This window comes from Protobothrops mucrosquamatus, unplaced genomic scaffold (assembly GCF_001527695.2).
Source record: "Protobothrops mucrosquamatus isolate PMUCROS unplaced genomic scaffold, P.Mucros_1.0 scaffold453, whole genome shotgun sequence".
Taxonomy (NCBI): domain Eukaryota; kingdom Metazoa; phylum Chordata; class Lepidosauria; order Squamata; family Viperidae; genus Protobothrops; species Protobothrops mucrosquamatus.
This window is the reverse complement of record NW_015386776.1, coordinates 367,600-387,417: the sequence shown is the minus strand read 5'-3', so window position 1 is coordinate 387,417 and position 19,818 is coordinate 367,600. Positions and strand designations below refer to the sequence as shown.

Sequence of the window (19,818 nt, the reverse complement as noted above, 5' to 3'; positions counted from 1 at the left end):
CATAAAGGAGAGAAAGGAATTTTTTAGTATGCAAACTATGGGCAGTGCAGATTCGGATGAAGAGAATATTTTTCCTCTGTTTGAGACTTTTTAGTGACACTGTCTGGATGAAGTAACTCAAGAAGGGTGTGGATTCTGATAGTGATGATATTGTATAATCAGTACTATTCTTTTTTTACAATTTATCTGTGAGCAAGAAAGATAAGATACATGATCATTAGGACCCCAGCTGGTTATCCAGGCTAACAGCTAAACATGGCAAAACGTGTGCATGATTAAGATTATGTGAACAATGAAAGCACTAGACAAGAATAGCTGTCATTATAAAACAAACAAAATTCTTGGAACAACAACAAATCACTAGCAAAACCCCAGTAGCTTTCCTTCAGCTAAAATAATAAGTGGTTTAATTCTGCTGTGGTCCAGCATTGACAATAATTTAAGACTAGTATTAGACAGGCCAATATATCTGTGCGATATCCAAAGAGCTACAAAACTTCAGTTCATATCTAACTTTGGAGACTGTTTAATTTTAATATAATAGAAGCCTTGCAAGACCTAAAAGGCCTTCCTGACTGGCTTGTCCATGCTTGCAAGCTTCTGTCTCATATAGACAATTCTATAGAGATGGTGGAAAAAGCTTTCTGCTATAGCAGTTTAGATCCAAATAGCTATTTTAGAGGAAGTTTTGAATGTATAGCTTTTGACCCTAAAACAAAAAAAAGCATCATTGAGCTTATGCCATTAAAACATGATTCAATCTACATCTTAATCCTGAAGTTGATGAATCAGTTCTGTACTTTGATGAGAACATCATGTCATTCTTTTATGAAATCATGTTTAATTTTTTTCAAGTAAACTATATCACTAAATGCTACTTTGCCCTTTTGGCAAATGCTATTAGAGTTCAGAGGCACGTGAATTAGATTTGCTTGACTTTGTGACAGATGTCCACCTTTGCCATTTTGCTAGTATTTTGGGTGCTAATGGTTGTTCATTAATCTCAGTATATGTTATATTCCATGTAATAGTTCAAAAATGTGTAGGGACTAAGGAAGATAACTATTCTTTCTTTTACATCAAAGCTGAGGAATAATCTATCAGTTTTAAAAGATTTCAGTGTCACGGTTTGAGAAAAATATCACCAGCCCACAGTATTCAACTGGAGTTATTTCCAAGTTCTCGATAGCTATACAGCTAGAGTAAGCAATTCTATTAAATTATAAATATTTAAATGTTAGTCCTGCATGTTTAAAACACAAAGGATAGTTCAATTACCAGTTTCCTATTTGAAAGTGATATAATCATTTCAATAAGGGACCTCTTATATTCTTCAAAGTTGGTAGCACTTTATATAAATAATCATCAATACATTCATCGTAGCATTGTGCTTTACCTTGATATCAGATGTGTCACGTTGACAATTGCGCCATGCCCTTGAAACTGATGAGAAAGCTCTATCTGCATGATCAAACTTCCCACCTTGTAAGTTTAGGAAAAATGTTGTAAAAGGCTCCTAAAAAACATGATTAAGAAAGGAAGATGAAATATCTTGTGAAACAGCAGCAGTTTTCTTTTTGTATATTTCTAATACAGGTAGTCCTCAACTTACAACCATTTGTTTAGTGACCGTTCAAAGTTACAATGGTACTGAAAAAAGTGACTTATGACCATTTTTCACACTTATGACCATTGTGGCATCTCCATGGTCTTGTGATCAAAATTTAGATCCTTGTCAACTGGTTCATATTTATGACAGTTCCAGCGCCCCAGGGTCATGTGATCACCTTTTGAGCCGTAGTGGTGCAGTGGTTAGAATGCAGTACTGCAGGCTACTTCTGCTGCCAGCAGTTTGGCAGTTCGATTCTCACCAACTCAAGGTTGACTCAGTCTTCCATCCTTCCGAAGTTGATAAAATGAGGACCCAGATTGTTGGGGCCAATATGCTGACTCTGTAAATCGCTTAGAAATGGCTGTAAAGCACTGTGAAGTGGTATATAAATCCAAGTGCTATTGCTATTTTGCAACCTTCTGACACGCAAAGTCAATGGGGAAGCCAGATTCACTTAACAACCATGTTGCTAACTGAACAACTGCAGTGATTCACTTTACAACTGTGACAGGAAAGGTCATAAAATGGGGCAAAACTCAATTAACAACATAAATTTTGGGCTCAATTGTGATCACAATTTGAGAACTACCTGTACTTCACCTTGCCTGAACAGAATGATATGTTTTGTTTGTGGAAAGAAGTAAAAATAGTAATCTGAGTTATTCATTTCAAAAATATGTAAAGAGAATCTTACATTACAGTGTTGGAGGGTTGCTGGAAAATCTGGGTTGCAGATTTTATGTATTTTTTTTATTATTCCATTAGTGCATCCACTACAGTTATAATTCAACCTAACATTAACATACACTTAACTGTATATAGAACAGGAATTAAAGGACATCTAGAGATGTAACCAAGAGATTTCAATAGCTTTGACATAATACAAGCAATCTTTGAGTAAGAGATATTAGCAGATTTGTTATTCAACTAAATCTTCCTAATGAATATTATGCATGCACGCATATCCTTCCTGCATATGCAGTTCACAATTAAGAGAGAAAAATGTTAACAACTGAAAAAAATCTTCTCTTCGTCAAGAGATACCTAAGCACATATTAGACTATAATTGCCTGAAATTAGCTAAGTACCATAAATTACTGCTAGGATTTATGTCTGCTTGTATGAATCTAATAAGGCTTAATTAATGATGTCTTGCTAATGCTTTACTAAAGAAATTAGTTTCTATCAGGTAAATCATAATCCCAGTTTATTTTACAGAAACCTGGTTCATTTCATCAATATATCAAATCTGTCCAATTGCATGTTATCCACAAGTATATATTATTTGAAAATTTCTATTATATCTACAGAAGAAGATTACATTCCAGGTTAAATAATGGCCATACAACCAAATTGCAGTTTTAAACAGGAAAAAAAAACCCAAAGGCTATTCTACTTTCCTTGTACATACATTTTTTATGAAGTATAATCACTTTATTTCTCATGATCTAAAACAAACTTATTCAGTTGCATGATTCCACATAAAATATTGAACTCCCCTTATTTAACCATTAGGGACCTTCTTTACTCATATACACAAAAACATTCTAAAACGCACTTACAATTCTTAACAACCAAGTGAGTGCAAAACTGGCTGTTGAATAATGAGTGCCATAATGAAACTTTGGAACTTGATCATCTTCCCATGTTTCGTAGCGTTCGGCAAAGAATGCAGCTCGTTTGGGATTAAGAGCACCAATAGGCTAGGAAGAAGAAAAAGAACACAGTTTAATGTATCATTTCATCAGCAGTTGTGGTAAAGCAATAAACACATCACTGGATTATTATTACAATTTAATATAATGAGGTGTAAAACATAGAACTATGTAGGTGCAAAATATGTGAAATATCAAACAGCAAGATAACAATTTCAGGAATATAAAATTGCATTTATTTAATTGGATTATTTATTCTAATAATTCTTTATTAACTACTACAAATTTTACAAAAGGAAACATACAAGGAGTATTTGGTCCTATGTCTTTTAAATATATTGGATTATTTCCTCTGACATAATTCCACTTCAATATGTTCACAATAGTTTGATAGAAAAGTTTTACAACATGAGCATACCAATTCATATGGTTCCAAAGGCCATATATTATAACCTATTGGTATAGGATTTTCTTACTAGGAAATGTCTCCAACAGAAGTATAGAAGTATATTTGACCAGAGCTTCAGTGGAAGAAGGAATGAATAAAACATATGTAAAACATTTTATCCAGTTTCCAGTTATGGAATATTAATATAGAAAATAAGATCTTAATACTATTGATAACATTAAATTGAACAAAATAAAAAACCCAGATTTTCTTTCCCATTGATAGACTTATTTCTGATAATCATTTTTGCTCAAAGATGTTTTGATATGCTTAAAAGTTTTTCTGTCACTTCTTATAAACAATATTTAACGTGAACCTTACTAAATGATAGAGCAATGAGACCTAATAGCTGCACTTTTCTTTTAAAATTAAGAACTGAAAACCCTAAACAACCAAAAATGGCACATGACAGAATTTGTTATAAAAACAAATCCATCTTGTGAGAAAGGCTGAATGAATAAGTGGCATTCGTGGCTTACAATATGCATCCAGTTAACATAGAAATATGCTATTAATATGAATATTCCTTAATACAAATACTTTTTCTTCCCATAAATGCCAGTTATTTAGCATGAATACAGTAAACTATTTACTAAGTGCTGGTAGTAATACAGTTCATGCAGTCATGACAAATCTGCCAAAAGGTGGAGCAAATATTTGAAAACCTGTTCATAGAAATCTGCTTTATATTCAAGAATCTCAGCATTTTCACTTGGAAAGATAAAGCAGACAGTAGATTTGCTAAACATGCCCATTTTCATAAAATATCAAAGCTGTGCCATGATTCTTTAGGAAATATGGTGGTATAAAATAGAAATTAACATTAAATTAATAATATTTTAGTGGGTCTCAATACTTACTTCTTAATCTTAAATGTGTATTTTGACTTTCTAATATGAATAATACTTAGCATATACTATAATTGTAAGACTGAAACTTCATCAGGATAATAAGGTGTAATTATATAAACCATTCACTAGTTTTAATGCTATCATGACACATCAATATTGTTTACTTAATTGTATAAATCACTTTATTTGCCACTCCATAATTTTTATATTTTGATACAAGAAAAATCAGCCAAACTACATAAAACAATCAAATTACATAAAACCAAATCTTTATTATAGCCATAAGGTCAGCCATCAGAGGGGTGTGTGTGTGTGTGTGTGTGTGAATTAAAAAAACAAAAAATACATTTATATACTTTTTCAGTCCCTAGGAAAGTTAGAGGTGCAGATGGTGGTAAGAATCAGGTAACCCAGAAGGATATATTCAAACAATAGTCAGACCTGAGAAATGATAACTAGAAGTCAAGCTCTCTGCCAAGGAATTTCAGCAGTATAGGATAGATAAACTCTTTTGGAGATTCCCTTTAGAAAGGACAATGAAAAGCTACATGGTTCAAAGGCACTACTGAGATGTTTCCACAAGGACATTAATGTTATTGTGGGGGGATAGTTTTGTAGTGCCCCATCAGGACCACAGAAGGCAATGTATTCTGCCTCGCCAAACTGAAGGTCTGGCAAAATTTTGGGACTATGATAGAGACCAGGTATCAGGGTGATGATACTCATTTGAAAAGACCGGATAAAAGACCAGATTTGAAATTGTATTTTGATGCATGCTGTTTGGTTTGTTTAAAAGAGTGGGTGAACCTTCAGAATAAGAGGCTGCTCAATTTGGAAGCCCATGAATTAAAGTTTGGATGGCATGGGTATTTATGGTACCATAAAGTTAAAGTAAATGTTGATTTTAATAATCACTTTATTAGACGTGCCATATTAAGAGTTTGGAAAAAATATAAAATAAGTTTTTTTATGAAATTGCCCCTATGGGTGTCCCCCCAAGAAGCTTTTTTTTAGAAAAGAAATGGTGGTGAAACTGGACTGGTGGACATATGGTAAAATAGTATCTTTCAATTCTGGAGACCCCATCCTCAAGTCTAGGGAATTAGAATTAGAAGGTCACGCTTGTCACTGGTTTACATATCAACAAATGAAGGAAAGATTTAAATTAGACAAAAAAGGCCATGGTTTTGAGTTCACTAAAAATGAATTGGAAATCCTACTATGTGGTAGTAATGATTTGAGATTTGAGATTTGAGATTTTATTAAATTTATACCCCGCCCTTCTCCCGGAGGACTCAGGGCGGCTTACAGCCAGTTTAAAACAGTGATACAATACAAAATTTAAAAAGATTAAAAATAACTATTTAAATTTGGCCGCTTCTACTAAAAATTTAATTTAAAACCCCTTTAAAATACCCCTAGGCCAGTCCTGCNCATATAATTGCCAAGGTCTGTAAAAGTTATTAAAGTTGAACTTGGAAAATGAACATGTAAAACAGTATATGATCCAGTGGGCAAGGAATTTTGGGTATAATGTGATGTTTGAACAATGGAAGAATATGTGGATAAAAAGTTTAAAATTCACATTAAATTATAACCTAAAAGAAAATTTCTACAAAATGATGTATTGCTGGTATTTAACACCAGATAAGTTATCTAGAATGTATAAAGGTATTTCAAATGAATGTTGGAAATGTAAATGCAAAGAGGGGAATTTTTATCATTTATGGTGGACGTGTGATAAGGCAAAGTAGGTACAATTCATATATTAATGGAGAAAATACTTAAAGTGAACATAAAGAACATAAAGATTAAACCAGAAACTTTCCTTCTGGGCCTAATGGAAAGAGAACTGGGAAAAAAATTGGAACTCTGATTTTATATATGGTGACGGCAGCAAGACTGCTCTATGCACAAAAATGGAAGGATGCCTCAATTCCTACTATGGACGAATAGTTACAAAAGCTGATAGACTTAGCAGAGATGGCCAAATTGACTGTGCTGATAAAAGAAAAGAATATAAGTACTTTTGTTTCTACTTGGAAACCACTTCTGGACTTTGTGCTTGAGGTAGAAAAAAATGGTATCATGATTTTGGGTTTTACCGATTAGACTGATTTGCCGATACAGAAATGACTAGTGCATACTACTACAGAAATGTAAAAAGTTGAGATTTGATTTTAATGTCTGATTTTACTGCAACAGAGAGAACCGGAAGTCAATGCCTTTTATTTCTTCCCCACTCTTTCTTCACACCTTTTTGTTTTCCCTTTTTCTACTGTTGTCCCCTACTATTTGCTTTTGTATTTTCACATTTTATGTTATAAATGAATAAAACTTAATAAAAAGAAAAAAGAAAATACCAGATAAATATCTGCAAAACTGGGGACTAGACTTCAATGGATTTGAAATCAGTATCCCAAATATGCTTTTTAAAATCTGATTATTTTCAAAACCTAATGAAAAATAGTTGTTCAAGAAGTATCCTAAGGAGTGAGACTTCCAATAACTTCTCTTAAACAGGCTGACATAATGTGGAAAGTACTGGAAAAAAGGATAACTTTAGCCATAGGTTAGAGTGATTTCTAACCCCATGATAAGTGATAAATAACTATATACATACAAAAAAATCTCATAAAAGCTAATATATGACTAACTAAATTTATCCATACAAAACAACTAAAAATCAAATACTCATTAAAGCTGATTTTTGTATCATCTGACAATTTTTGCTATGCAAAACTTGGCAACATTGTATGTTGTGGTAGGATTAGTGTCTGAAAGTAGCAGGGAACTATAAAATTGTCATATGCACCTTAGCTATTTATATAGTATTGGTGAGAGGAGGCTAGTATGAGTGTTTTTGTAATAAAGGCACTGGAGGAGCTAATGCCTCTTGAACTTTTGAAGGTATTTCCACATAATCCTATGATAATGGGTTGTATATGATATCATTTGCAGATTTTGACATAGCATATGTGATAATTTCAGTGGTCTAATACTTAGAACATAGCAATTAAAAATGAACTACAAATTGGTAGAATACAATTAACTGTTATTTGATCATGCAACTTTATTTTGTTAAATTTATTTCTTCCCTCATATACTATTACATCTAAACAGGCCTTTTAAAACATATCCTGGTAGGAAATTTGATATTTTTAATTTTTTTAATGAATATTCTTTTTACCAAGGAGTTGAAAGAGAAGAAAAAAATACCTTACTCAGATTTTAATTATTTTATTTATTGTCAATGAACTATTATAAAAACTACTTAATTTTTGCTCTGGCTTTTTGTTTGTAAAAAAGATATTAGAGTGGATGAGTTTGCTTTTGCTTTTTTGGTGCAGCATCTACATAACACTAAAGCTTTTCAAATGGATGCTTTTAACTGCTCTTGTTTTTATTATCTCCAAATGACCACTATAGATCAATAGTTATAAAATTACATCTGCTGAATATAAAGCTAAAACCAGTTAGAATTGATTTAACTCTCTTTTGAAAAAAGAATAAAAGTATCATATGGTGAGCAAGAATCTACCATATTGATTTTTAATCTCTTTTTTTTAACACCAGATTTCAAGAAGCTGGCAGTAGGACAACTATCAAACCATTCCACATTTATTTGCAGACAAATTAGAAAAAAAATCACCAAATGGGGGAAGGGCTTAGAAATAAAGGACTATAAGACTGTGCAGTGACAATGATACACTATCAGCTTACTCAGAGAAGTTACAGTGGGAATACACATTGAATTATACATTACACAAATGCACTGATTTATTGTGGTAATAACATCCACCTCATTAAAAGATTCTGCTTTGCTGCATTTGGAAGGCTACATATTGTTTTCTACTATAAATTAATGGCAGTACACAGAAGACTGTGGAACCCTTGTAACAATAGATCTGTAATGACAGTGCTCTATATCACTGCTTTCTCAGCAGCTTCATAATAAAATGGAGACAGTGTATTGGGCTAATACATTCTACTATGCTTATCCATATTTTCCTGACAACGGCTATGGGATTTTCCAAATAGTTAACTAATTGTTAGCCATTCCAAAGGAAAGCATTACATTCTAAAATCTTCTCCATGAAGATTTTCTTTTTGTATCATATTTTAAAATGAGCAGATAAATACTGCTCTGCTTAATTGGATCTGAAATGGTATTTTTTCTATGGGTGCCAAAACTGGGAAATTCCCAGTTGTGATGCATAGGCCATAAATGAGTTTATGCAAAGTGTGCTACAATTGCAGTTCACTGATCTACCCAGGAGAATGGCATTCCCTGAAAAAATAGCCAACTTAAAGTAGACCTTTGACCTATAGTACTGCAATAGATCTTACTTATTGTCGCAAAGGATGCAGCAATTACAAAGATGCAATTAGAGTTAGATGCAGCTAACAGAGCTCAAGAATTTTAAAGTCAATATTTGTCATGGACTTTTTTAAAGTTCTGCCAAGAGAAACTACAGCTAGCTATCCAAATTACCAAAATGTTATCTTTTAACTGTACATATGGCCTGGTTTTTCTTCATATCATCTAACTTTTCACTGTATGTAGGTACTGTATATATCTGATAATTATATTTGTTGAGGGTTCACTATTTAAGGTGGGTTTCATCATCAGATTTGGAAAACAAAATAACATAGCAAAGAAACCAAAATAAATCAAGCACCCAAAGCAATACAGATAAGCAGAATGCTTATGTATATAACATGCCAACTTCACCATACAAAAATCATTGTTATTTGCCCCATATTTAATCTAATTACATTGCAAAAAATAAAGCTAGTTTGGTTTCCAAAATGAGGACTGATCCTAACATTGGTGTCCAACTGAAAAGATGTTACTCCTTATATTCACTCAGCTTAAGTGAACTTGAAGACATTATAATGTATTGCTTGCTCATTAAAACATCAGGATATACAACAATAAAGAGTATCACACAAATGCACCTTGGTTCTTTCATTCTTCCAGAAACATCTGGTCTTCAGGACATTCCAGTAAATGCTATTATGGTTAATGATCATTGGATTACTTTGGGCTATGCTGAATGATCCAATGTCCAAACCATATTTGTTTCATTGTAGTTTCTAAAACTCAAGTCTACCACTGGACATGAACTGTGCTACATTCCCACATATCCTCTCATTTTTGAAACCCTGATGAAAATATACTAATGATTAGTAATATTTAAACTATGAATCACTTTGCTTGTGATCACGATATGCCTTTTATAGCACATAAAACTCTCCCTACCCCTTTTAAAAGATCAATTGCTACTTACTATTGCATTAATAAATACAATAGATAATATCCTATATACTGTATAATTCACATTATAAGTTACACTAACTAGGCATTAGAAGCATAACTTTGTTTTTGTTTATATTGTCTTTACAAGAAGTTTCAAACTGTAAAGAAATCTCATTGCAAAAACTTGTGAACAAAATAAATTCTTACTGGAAGCCATTCAGACAGGAAAGAGTTAAAGGAAATCCTAAATCTGATATGTCACTTAAATCTAACTTGTCAATATAGGTAACGAGCAAAGACAAACAACCCCAGAAAATCAAATGCTGAGGAGCCAATCAGGCATGGAAAGATTTTCCTTTCAGGTTAGCTTTTAAAAAGATGAAGAGGCAGGTCCATTTTCTCTTTATGCACGTTACTCATGGGATGAGTAGGAGTCTCTTCCCAGTTTGATTTAAGGCCAGATAAGCTGAAAAAGCAATCCCAGGAATCTGAGATTGAAGATCCTGAAGAAAAATCTATGGAATGGTGGAGCTAGATTTAGATTAGAATTTTAGTTTATAGTATATTTAAAATCTGTTTGTATCCATTATACTTTGGTCTACCTGTTCTCCCTGTGTTTTGTGTAAAACCTGCTGATGTCATTGTCATTCCAACCCCACCCTTTTGCCGTTTTAGTTATTTAGTTCCTTAATATGACTATGCCTAATAAATACTTGCATTCTCACTGAATCAGCACTTTCATTCTGAAAGGATTTTTAGAACATTCATCTCTTGGTTAAACTACAAAGAGGAAGGAAAGCAAGGGGAGATGTCAGCACTTCACTATTCAGCCACAAAGAGGACTTCTCTGGGCAAGAGTATGGTTGCAGTATTTACTGAATAGTCTCTCCCTTGAAGTGTGGGAGGGGGTAAAAGGATTGTGGGGGGAAAGCTTAGGAACCCTGCTCAAGAGAGCCAGAAATGCCAATCACATGCAGTTGTATGTGCTTTCTTATAAAAAGAGAGAATGAGAATACATGCTTCCAAACTATATTTAACATCTGTCTTCGATAGAAACATAGAACTGAAAGGCTCATTAAAGCCATCAATTCCAGCCCCTCATTCATTACAAGAATCAAAATTAAAGCATCCTACATAAATGTCTATCTAGTATCAATCAAATACATTCAAATAAAGTGAGCAGAACACCTTTTAGGTACTAAACAAAATGACCGTACCAGAGATATATAGAAGCAGCTCTCTAGGCAAAAGTGCAGCACAATCACACTTGCAAGATTCTATTATTAGAGCCAATGTCAATAATGTAGTTTTAGCTTTCCTCTGAAGTTGATTTCCTGGTCTCATCTAACTACTATAGCAAACAGTTCCACTGATCTGAGGTTTTATTCTAATATTTATTCTTTAATGGTGTGTGGGAACAATTTTGGGAGAGGGCAAAGAGATGCAGCCAAGGGAATTGCACTTCCAGACTTCTAAGATTCTGTTGACTGTAACGTTACAAACAGAATTACCATGTTTCCTGTCTGGTCTACCTCAAAAAGCTGGTATCAATCTTGCAAAGTACATTTCTCCTCCACCTTTATAGCCCATGAACTAGGGAGAATTTCTGCTGTGGTCTAAGCTGCCTTATATATGACCATTCACTTGGCTGCGTCTCTTTGCCCTGTCTCCCAAGATCATTCCCACATACCCACTACATAGAGTAAGCCTTTGTTCAATGACTGTAATTGAGGCTGGAATGATCGTCATAAGTCATGTCAGTTATTAAGTGGATCAGCACATGATCGTTCCCAATTTTACAACCTTTTTTTTGTGGTGACCATCAAGTGAATCCATTGTTCTCAATGGGAATTTTTTTGCTGGAAATCAAAATTGCTGGTTTCCTGCAAAAAATATCATAAATCATGGTCATGTGACTATAGGATGCTGCAAATGACAGTAAATGCAGGTCGGTTGCCAAATGCCCAAAATGTGATCACATCACTATGGTGGAGGGAGAGGAGAGTCATCAGAAGTAGCCTGAGGGAGGTTGGTTGTAACTTCAAATGGTTGTTAAATGACTGGTCTATAAATTGAGGACTACCTGTAATCAGTATCTACCCATCCTATAAGTTTATCCATTATCCCATTTCCTGCAATATGGAACAACAGAGAATATGATTTGACTTTCCTCTATACATGTATCTGAAGAAGGCTTTTATACCCCCTCTCTTTTGTTTTCTAGGGCAATATGTACCCAACCTTTCCAACATATTTTCATAGAACTTAGCTCTTTATGTAATTCCCAGAACAGGTTACCGTTTAATCTAATGTTTCCCAAACCTGCAAAAATTACTCATAATTGGATAAAAGTGATTTTTCAAACCTGTTACCAAATGACAACAGGGACACTTAAAAATAAGGACTTTCTAACAAATGGTAAAAATGACTCTGAGAACCGTTTTTTGGAGGAGTGAAGAAAAATCTCTGTGGAACACTGGCTTTACCAAGTAACTAGATAGAACAATTATTTTGCATGGAAATTACATTGTGTGACTTTTTTTTGCACACACCATTCCTTCTCCAAGTATCATGCCCATTCTTGCAAGAACACCAGAAGACTGTTCGTGCAAGAAAGAAAAGTTGGCACAGCCATTTGTGGCTGATGCATAGCTACTTGCAAACAGTAGGATCAGGCTGAGTGCATCCTGTCAGCAGTGGAAGAAAAATGGGGAAAGCCAACTGGGCCTTGTCATTTTACAGAATAGCTTTTAGCACACAATGTAAGCCTCAGAATCTGGTGCTGGAAGAAAAATAGGGAAAGGCACATGACATTGTCACAGAATAGCATTTAGCACACAATATAAGCCTCAGAATCTGGTGCTCTACAAAAATTATAACAAACCTCATAATTCCTAGGTAATATTGGGAATCTAAAATCTTTGACATTATATCCAGAGCAGAGTTCCCCCACCTTTCATGGTTGGTGGCCCGGAGCGGGGGAAGGAGGGAAAAGAAGGAATGGTTTTGTGTGTGGGAGGGTGGCAAATGCATGTGCACAAGCACAAAAATGTGGGTGGGGCCGTGAGTGCTCGCATGATGGAGCTGTGAGCGCCCACGACACTCATGGCATGAGTGGGGCTGCAAACAGTGGCAATGCTCATGCGAGTGGGGCCACAAATGTCTGCGATGCTTGTGGCAACGCAATAGGCCATATCCCGGTAGTTGGCCGCGGACCACAAGTTGGGGACCTCTGATCCAGAAGGCACTGAGTTTGCAATCACACAGAAATCTTGTCACGAAAGGAAGAATTTTCTGAAATTACCAATTTGTTTAGACTGATATGATACTAAATACCACAGATAGATACACCTATGCAACTTTTAAATATTTTTATGAGATGCAATAATGACAGCTACAGTGTATAAAAATTATTATAATGTACATATAGATTGAAAATAAAAGTAACTGAGAAAAAGATTTTAACAATCTTCTAATGAAGCCATAAAAAGTTGAAGTGAAAAACTTAATGGAATAGATTACACGTACAGGATTCCTTTCAATATATCACAATGTAATGAGGATGAAATGAGGAAGGAAAATGATTGGATTGAAAAGGAGACAGGATGTGAACAAGACAATGAGAAGCAATGTATATTTCATAAATAAAATATGTACTGTTCATAAATAAAATATGGCACACTTATTCGTTTAAAAGAAACACTCAAACCAAAGGAGAAAAAGCCACTGGAAGTACTCTTCCAGAGTTTGTAAGATGTAATAATCAGGCACAGAATAATTTTAAGCAACAAGAATTTCAATTGTTTTGATTCAGTTTTGGTGCTTAAAACAAGATTTCAAAGTTAAATCAGAATAAAGGAAGGATTGTATTTGTAAGTCAACTAAATCACATTCTTGGCCAATAACTATCCTAACAAAGATATTATTATGGAAAATGTTTCAAAATGATAGAGACAATGCTATGATTTTAAGAACTAAAAATCCAGTTGGAAAATTTCAGTACTATTTGGTGATTATAAACCAAGAAATTGTTTGCAGAACTGTAGGTTCTTTAACTTCATTGCCATGGAAGCTGCTTCTGAAATTTATCCAAGGTGCTAGAAGCAACTCTGTGGCATATAGAGATGCTATTTTTTTTTTAAATGAAAATATGAACTTCATAGGATTAACTCATGCTACAATTTAAATTCAGCCATATTTACAGATTCTAGACATTAAATTTTACATACCCAAAAATATTTTTTTAAATTGTGCAATAGTTCATAATTTAAGAATAGCAACTATCTTTATAAACTATGTTCTATTATAGTGTTCTATTATGTCTATTTGTCAATATCAAGTCTGCTACGTTTAGTAAATAAGTTTTAGATATATCCTAAATTTCATTTAAAACTTAGTCATATTCAGCAGAATGTTAAAAAAACCCAACAAGAATATTTATGGATGGTTATATTAATTAGTAAAATGTTCTATGCTGAACTTTCCTTCAGCTAGGTACCTTATACTTGGGTTGGACATTAGCTCACAAGTCCCAATACAAATGGATATACAGAGGAAAAAATGGCAGAGTGGCTCTGCAAAAAGTGAGCAAATAATGAAGAGACGGTGAGTAGACCAAAAGAGTGACCTGGGTCATTCTTTAGTATTGGATTTACAAAATAGGTTTCTTAAATCTTGTGAGAAGGGTTAAAAAAGAAATGAAAAGAAATCAAGATCTATGACATTATTTGAATGGACTATAGATGAAGATTGTTAGAAGTAAAAGTAAAGAATATAAAGTTGGTTTATTTGATCAAAATTAAAATATATTGTTATTTCTGGCAACCCTTAATGGACTTTTGCTGATACCAGGATTGAAATGATGATGCTTTATAGATTTGTTTGTAGATCAGATATGGAATATGGAATGATCATTGGTTGTAAATTAAGACATGGTGAAAAGTTATTAAATTTTTTTATACTTGTCTTACGTTTAAATGCAAATTGAAAAAATGCAAATGCTCACTTCCATGTGCAAGCATAGCCTGGATGACGGTAGCAGTAATAAACCAAAATGTAGGCATTGCTAACATATTACAGTACCAACTACTAAAATATAGTAAGTGTCATTTGCCTTCTGGGATAGACATTCTTCAGTCCATGAAGCTTACTTTGCCCTTAAAAACAGAACATGGCTATATTGTTAACAATTCTATATGGAGAGGGAAATATTAAATTGAAAATATGACAAACAAGACAGTTCAATTAAAGCAGATACTTATTTCTTTTTAATAAATTAAACATACAAATTATGTTAGACTAGACTAGACAGCATTATCAACTTTATTGGTTTGTTTATTGATTTGTTTATTCACAATAGCCTTTATCACACACTATAGAGACTCTAGGCACAAACAAGGATTAAAGCCAAAATTAAAATACTATATAAATAACAAGCAATACCAACAAAATAAATATGTGGGCAAACTCTAAAAACATTTCAGTTCGAGTTATAGGATGAGAATGAAAGGTCATTTCTCAGACCAAAAGCTTAGTTATCAGGTCAACGTTTTTCTATTGTTACAGAATTTTTGTATCATACAGGTAACCTTTAACCACCCAGAGTCTCTCAACAGTAAGATAGACAGCATATAAAATTAATAAATAAATAAAAAATAAAACTTATAAAAATTAGTTTGGAAACAATTAGTTTGGCTTCAGTACAGCAGCATGCCTAGAACAAAACAAGAACTGCTAATCAGACCAAAGGCCTAACCAGTCATCTTCCAAATTGGCCAACCTGATTCTAGCACAAGGGTCTCTTCCCATTCTTTATTCTGCAACAAAATAATACTAATTTATAATACTAATATAGCCATCATGCTGAACAGTTATTGAAAGCTTAATTCTCAATTTGTTCCCTTCTAGTTTATAGCATTCATGTTCACAGACATCATTATTTCTTGTAGAAGTGAATTCTATAACTTTAACTGTGGAATCCTTGACGCTCTCTTGGCTGCCAGTTTGGTGGAGGCACGGTTTTCCCTTGGTGATTCCTGCATTAGTGTTTTCTGCTTGATTATCTGCCTGGTGTTAATCTATGCTTATTTGAGCATTAGCTGTTTGAGAGGATATATGTTCTGGGGTTTTTTTTTGTTTCCTTAACTTTTTTATTGTCTATTGTCTTTGAGGGTGATAGGCAGTTTAAAAATGTGATAAATAAATAAAATTACTATATATAATAGCAATAGCAATAACACTTAGACATATACCACTTCATAGTGCTTTACAGCACTCTCTAAATGGCTTACAAACGTAGTCAGCATATTGCCCCAGACAATCTGGGTCCTCATTTTACCGACCTTGGGAGGATGGAAAGCTGAATCAACCTTGAGCCAGACAGGATCAAACTCCTGGCAGTGAGCAGTGTTAGCCAACAATAAGTGCATTCTAACCACTGTGCCATCATGGCTCAAAGTATAAACAAGGAGCAAGCCCCATAGTTGAGTAATGAAACATCTGCAAACAAATAATCACGTTCAGAGGGTGCCAAGGATTTCATGTATACTCAGTTTAAAAAAATTAAAGTACCTTTGACAAATCTCGGAAATTACTTGGAAGTGTAAGGTCCAACTCTTCTGATTCATAGTTAGTGATCACCCAAGGAAATACTGGATACTGGTTTAAATCACTGTATGTACGCCCTGGTGAGAAAGAGCAATGATACTTTTTTTGAAGGCACAAAGTTAAAGAAAGCTTTACTAAACCTTATTGGAATAAATCCAACTTTAGGAAATAAAATGTAGACAAGAGTTCTCACTTTCCATCTGTCTTTAAAAAATTCCATATTTTCAAGACTGAAATAATGAATTCTTATGAAAGACAATTTAAACTAAGGAATTAATGTGAAGCGACAAGGTTGTACTGCAGAAGTCGTGTGGTGAATGTAACCTTTTCTATGTTGCTTAGTAAATTGACCAATGATACAGGAAGTCATCTTGATAAAAATATTGTTAACTAATGAAAAATTGCAAATGAAATGAATATAATACTGGAAATAATATTGAATTAACAATAATCAGTGTAGACTTCTTGGTATATCAAGAAATAAATATGGCATGCACTATAACTAAAAATAAAGACACAGGGTATCCCTGCATCACCCTACTGATATTTTCACCCAGTAAGAACAATATTATTTAATCAGGAACATGCCAGATGTTTTTAAAGGTTTTTCATTGACTTATATATTGATGGGCTGCCATGTTATCATTTATATTTAACACTGAGTTTGGATTCAAGTGATTGATTTCTGTATTTTTATATTATTGCAAACCACCTGGAGTTTTATGAGCTGGGAGGCAGATAAATGTTGAAAAATAAATGATTAAATAATGTACAGTGATTCTTTATAAATGTTAAGAAATACCAGTAACAAGCAAGAGCAAGAGCATTTATTTAAAAAGAGAGAGACTCAAATTCTTCTAATTAATTTTCAGAAAATACTATGCCAAATTTGTTCAAATTGTCTTTAAGGGATTTCCATTATTACCTGCAATGGTATTAAGAAACATAAGATATTCAAAGTTTGAAATCTCTCTGTGTTGCCATCGCTGAGTCATATTTGAAGCTTTAAAGATTTGACGTGGAGTGGCCATAGAAATACGTCTGAAATATAAAAGTTTTATGACATGTCAGCTTAAGTCCCTAAGCAATCTGGAACAAAAATATACCACTGAGTTAATTGGGAGAGTTGTGTTGCGCACACTTAGAATGAAAGAATATCAACTTGCAGTCACTTGTAACAGGCCTTCTCTAGATTTGTGCCTCTACTCCAAAAGTCTCTGAGGAGAAGGTTCATAAAGCTTTTACTATCTCAGCTTCTGAGAAGCCAACAAATCTTTGTTTACTCAGGTCCTTTCCTTATGAGCCTTGGATAAATAATATGTTTTTCTCTTTCATTTTCCCGTCACCTTTTTATTATATATCACATTTATATTGTTTTTATTCATTCTTCTGTATTGCATATTTTACAAATAAATTGTTTTGAGGTGCTTTAATATAGCAATTAGTCCAAAATATATTTAACTATCATCATAATATAATATCTATTTATGATACTTATCATACATTTAAAGTGCTTAACTACTGCTCTTCAGTGAGAGTTCCAATAATAATTAAATGGATGTTAACACTCAACTCTTGGAATCCTCAGATTTCACTGCCAGATTAACTATTTCTATAGGATTTTCTGTCTTATACAAAGCTGGCTTCAGAATAAACATAGCATAAACACAGAACTCAGAAAACATGTTTGCTAGAAAAATATTTGAAGATTATATGCATGCATAGTCTGGTTTACACTGATATTTCTTCACTAATGTCACCTGATAGTCTGTTTATATGAACAAAGCGTTCACTGTAATGATTAAATGATTCCAAAATACTGTGTTCAACTAATTTGCCATTTTATATTAAGAAATAATAGAATTTTAAAAGTGGAAGGGAATATTTGTGTGTATAATACCCTGCCCTGTACAAGAATCCAATTTGAAGAATAATAAAAGTATAAATGCCTGGTCCTCTGCTTCTCCTCCTATCAGTCCAGAGAGAACACATGCACATATTATGTTGAAATAATATGTATACTTTGGGGTTTTACTTTCTTCTGGTGATCAGATATACATTAATTATATTATAGATTCTTTATTTTAATATTATTATTCATTCTGTTAATTATGTACATCATTATAACTTGTATTAGCAAACACCAATTATCATTTCTTTCTAGAATCTAGTAGACTTCAAAATTGGTCACAGATTACATAAAACTATTGTTTACTAAATAAACAATAGCTAACTGGATTCACAACAAGAAGTCAAAAACAAATAAAATACATCATGGCTTAGTATGCCGAAGTATAAGGCACACTCTGCTGTTACCAAATAAAATAAATTTAAAAAGGGACTGCTTTCTTTTCCTAGATTTTGAACCTTTTTTTCTGACTTTGGCTATTTGCTTTCTACATTTAAACTCTATATTGCAACATTGTCAGCTGAAATTGTTCTCAAGAGTTAGTGTTAATATACCTGGTTTGAGGCAAACCGAAACTAGTTCCAATTCCAACACGAGGTAAACAATTGACTACTTTTTTTACAGTTGCAGGATCCGGAAAGTTGAACATGACAGCAACTATGTACAAGAAACATTTAGATATTATTCACTGTTATTTACACAGTGGTTCTTGGAATAATAAATCATATAACAGAATAGTGAAAATGCAATGCATATTTTTAAGACATTATCCCAACACAATGTTACAATGTTAAGAACGCAGTGCTCACTTTCCATAAAATGAATTGTCTTGTTATCATTTGGACAAAAGAATTTACCAAGCACTAAGTTAGCTTTATCATTAAGTTATGAAAGCTGGCATATAAAAAAATTATTAAAGAATCCAGGTTTTGTAAACTAAGTTCCAAATTAAATTTGTTGATTTTTTTGAAGTACTTATAACTGAATATACAACATAAAAGAATGAAGCCATTTTGGAGGTAAATAACAAAAAATCTTATTTAATATGCCTTACAAGAAGCACTTGAAGTCAACAGCTAAAATGGAGAAGGTTCCAGGAGGCATACAAGCAACTTAAATCTGAGACAGGACAAGTTACCAAAATGGGCAATCACTAATGTCCACTTTTTAATTTCTTTTGATACTGTTGATGTTCTAGAAATGCAGAACATGCTACATTTCTATATTTCAGATGCATTTTCTGTGGAGAGATTGCTTTTTCTCCTTCCCATATCTTTATTCTCATAATGCATTTATGTTGTCCATCACTTTGCCATTTATTACTTTGAACTTTCTCAGATTATAATGCAAGAAGCCTTGCTATTCTTACTATATTGTGCTGAAGGTTGTAGTAGTAACAACTGTTACCTGTGACTATGCCTTAACTGAGAATTTCCACAAACCAACAATGTCTGAGAATTTTGATTGTTGGACC

General features: G+C 33.3%; 1 protein-coding gene across 1 annotated transcript in view; it reads right to left on the bottom strand.

Moving 5' to 3' along the window:
• LOC107287888 (lipopolysaccharide-responsive and beige-like anchor protein) overlaps positions 1-19,818 on the bottom strand; it is a 275,476-nt gene that overhangs the window by 82,365 nt on the left and 173,293 nt on the right. The window contains exons 19-23 of the mRNA XM_029284234.1: positions 18,899-19,001; positions 17,361-17,476; positions 16,400-16,512; positions 3,175-3,315; positions 1,397-1,516 (exon numbers count right to left, since the gene is read on the bottom strand). Coding sequence (XP_029140067.1) covers positions 1,397-1,516; positions 3,175-3,315; positions 16,400-16,512; positions 17,361-17,476; positions 18,899-19,001 — 593 coding nt within the window. The remainder of the gene's footprint in view (positions 1-1,396; positions 1,517-3,174; positions 3,316-16,399; positions 16,513-17,360; positions 17,477-18,898; positions 19,002-19,818) is intronic.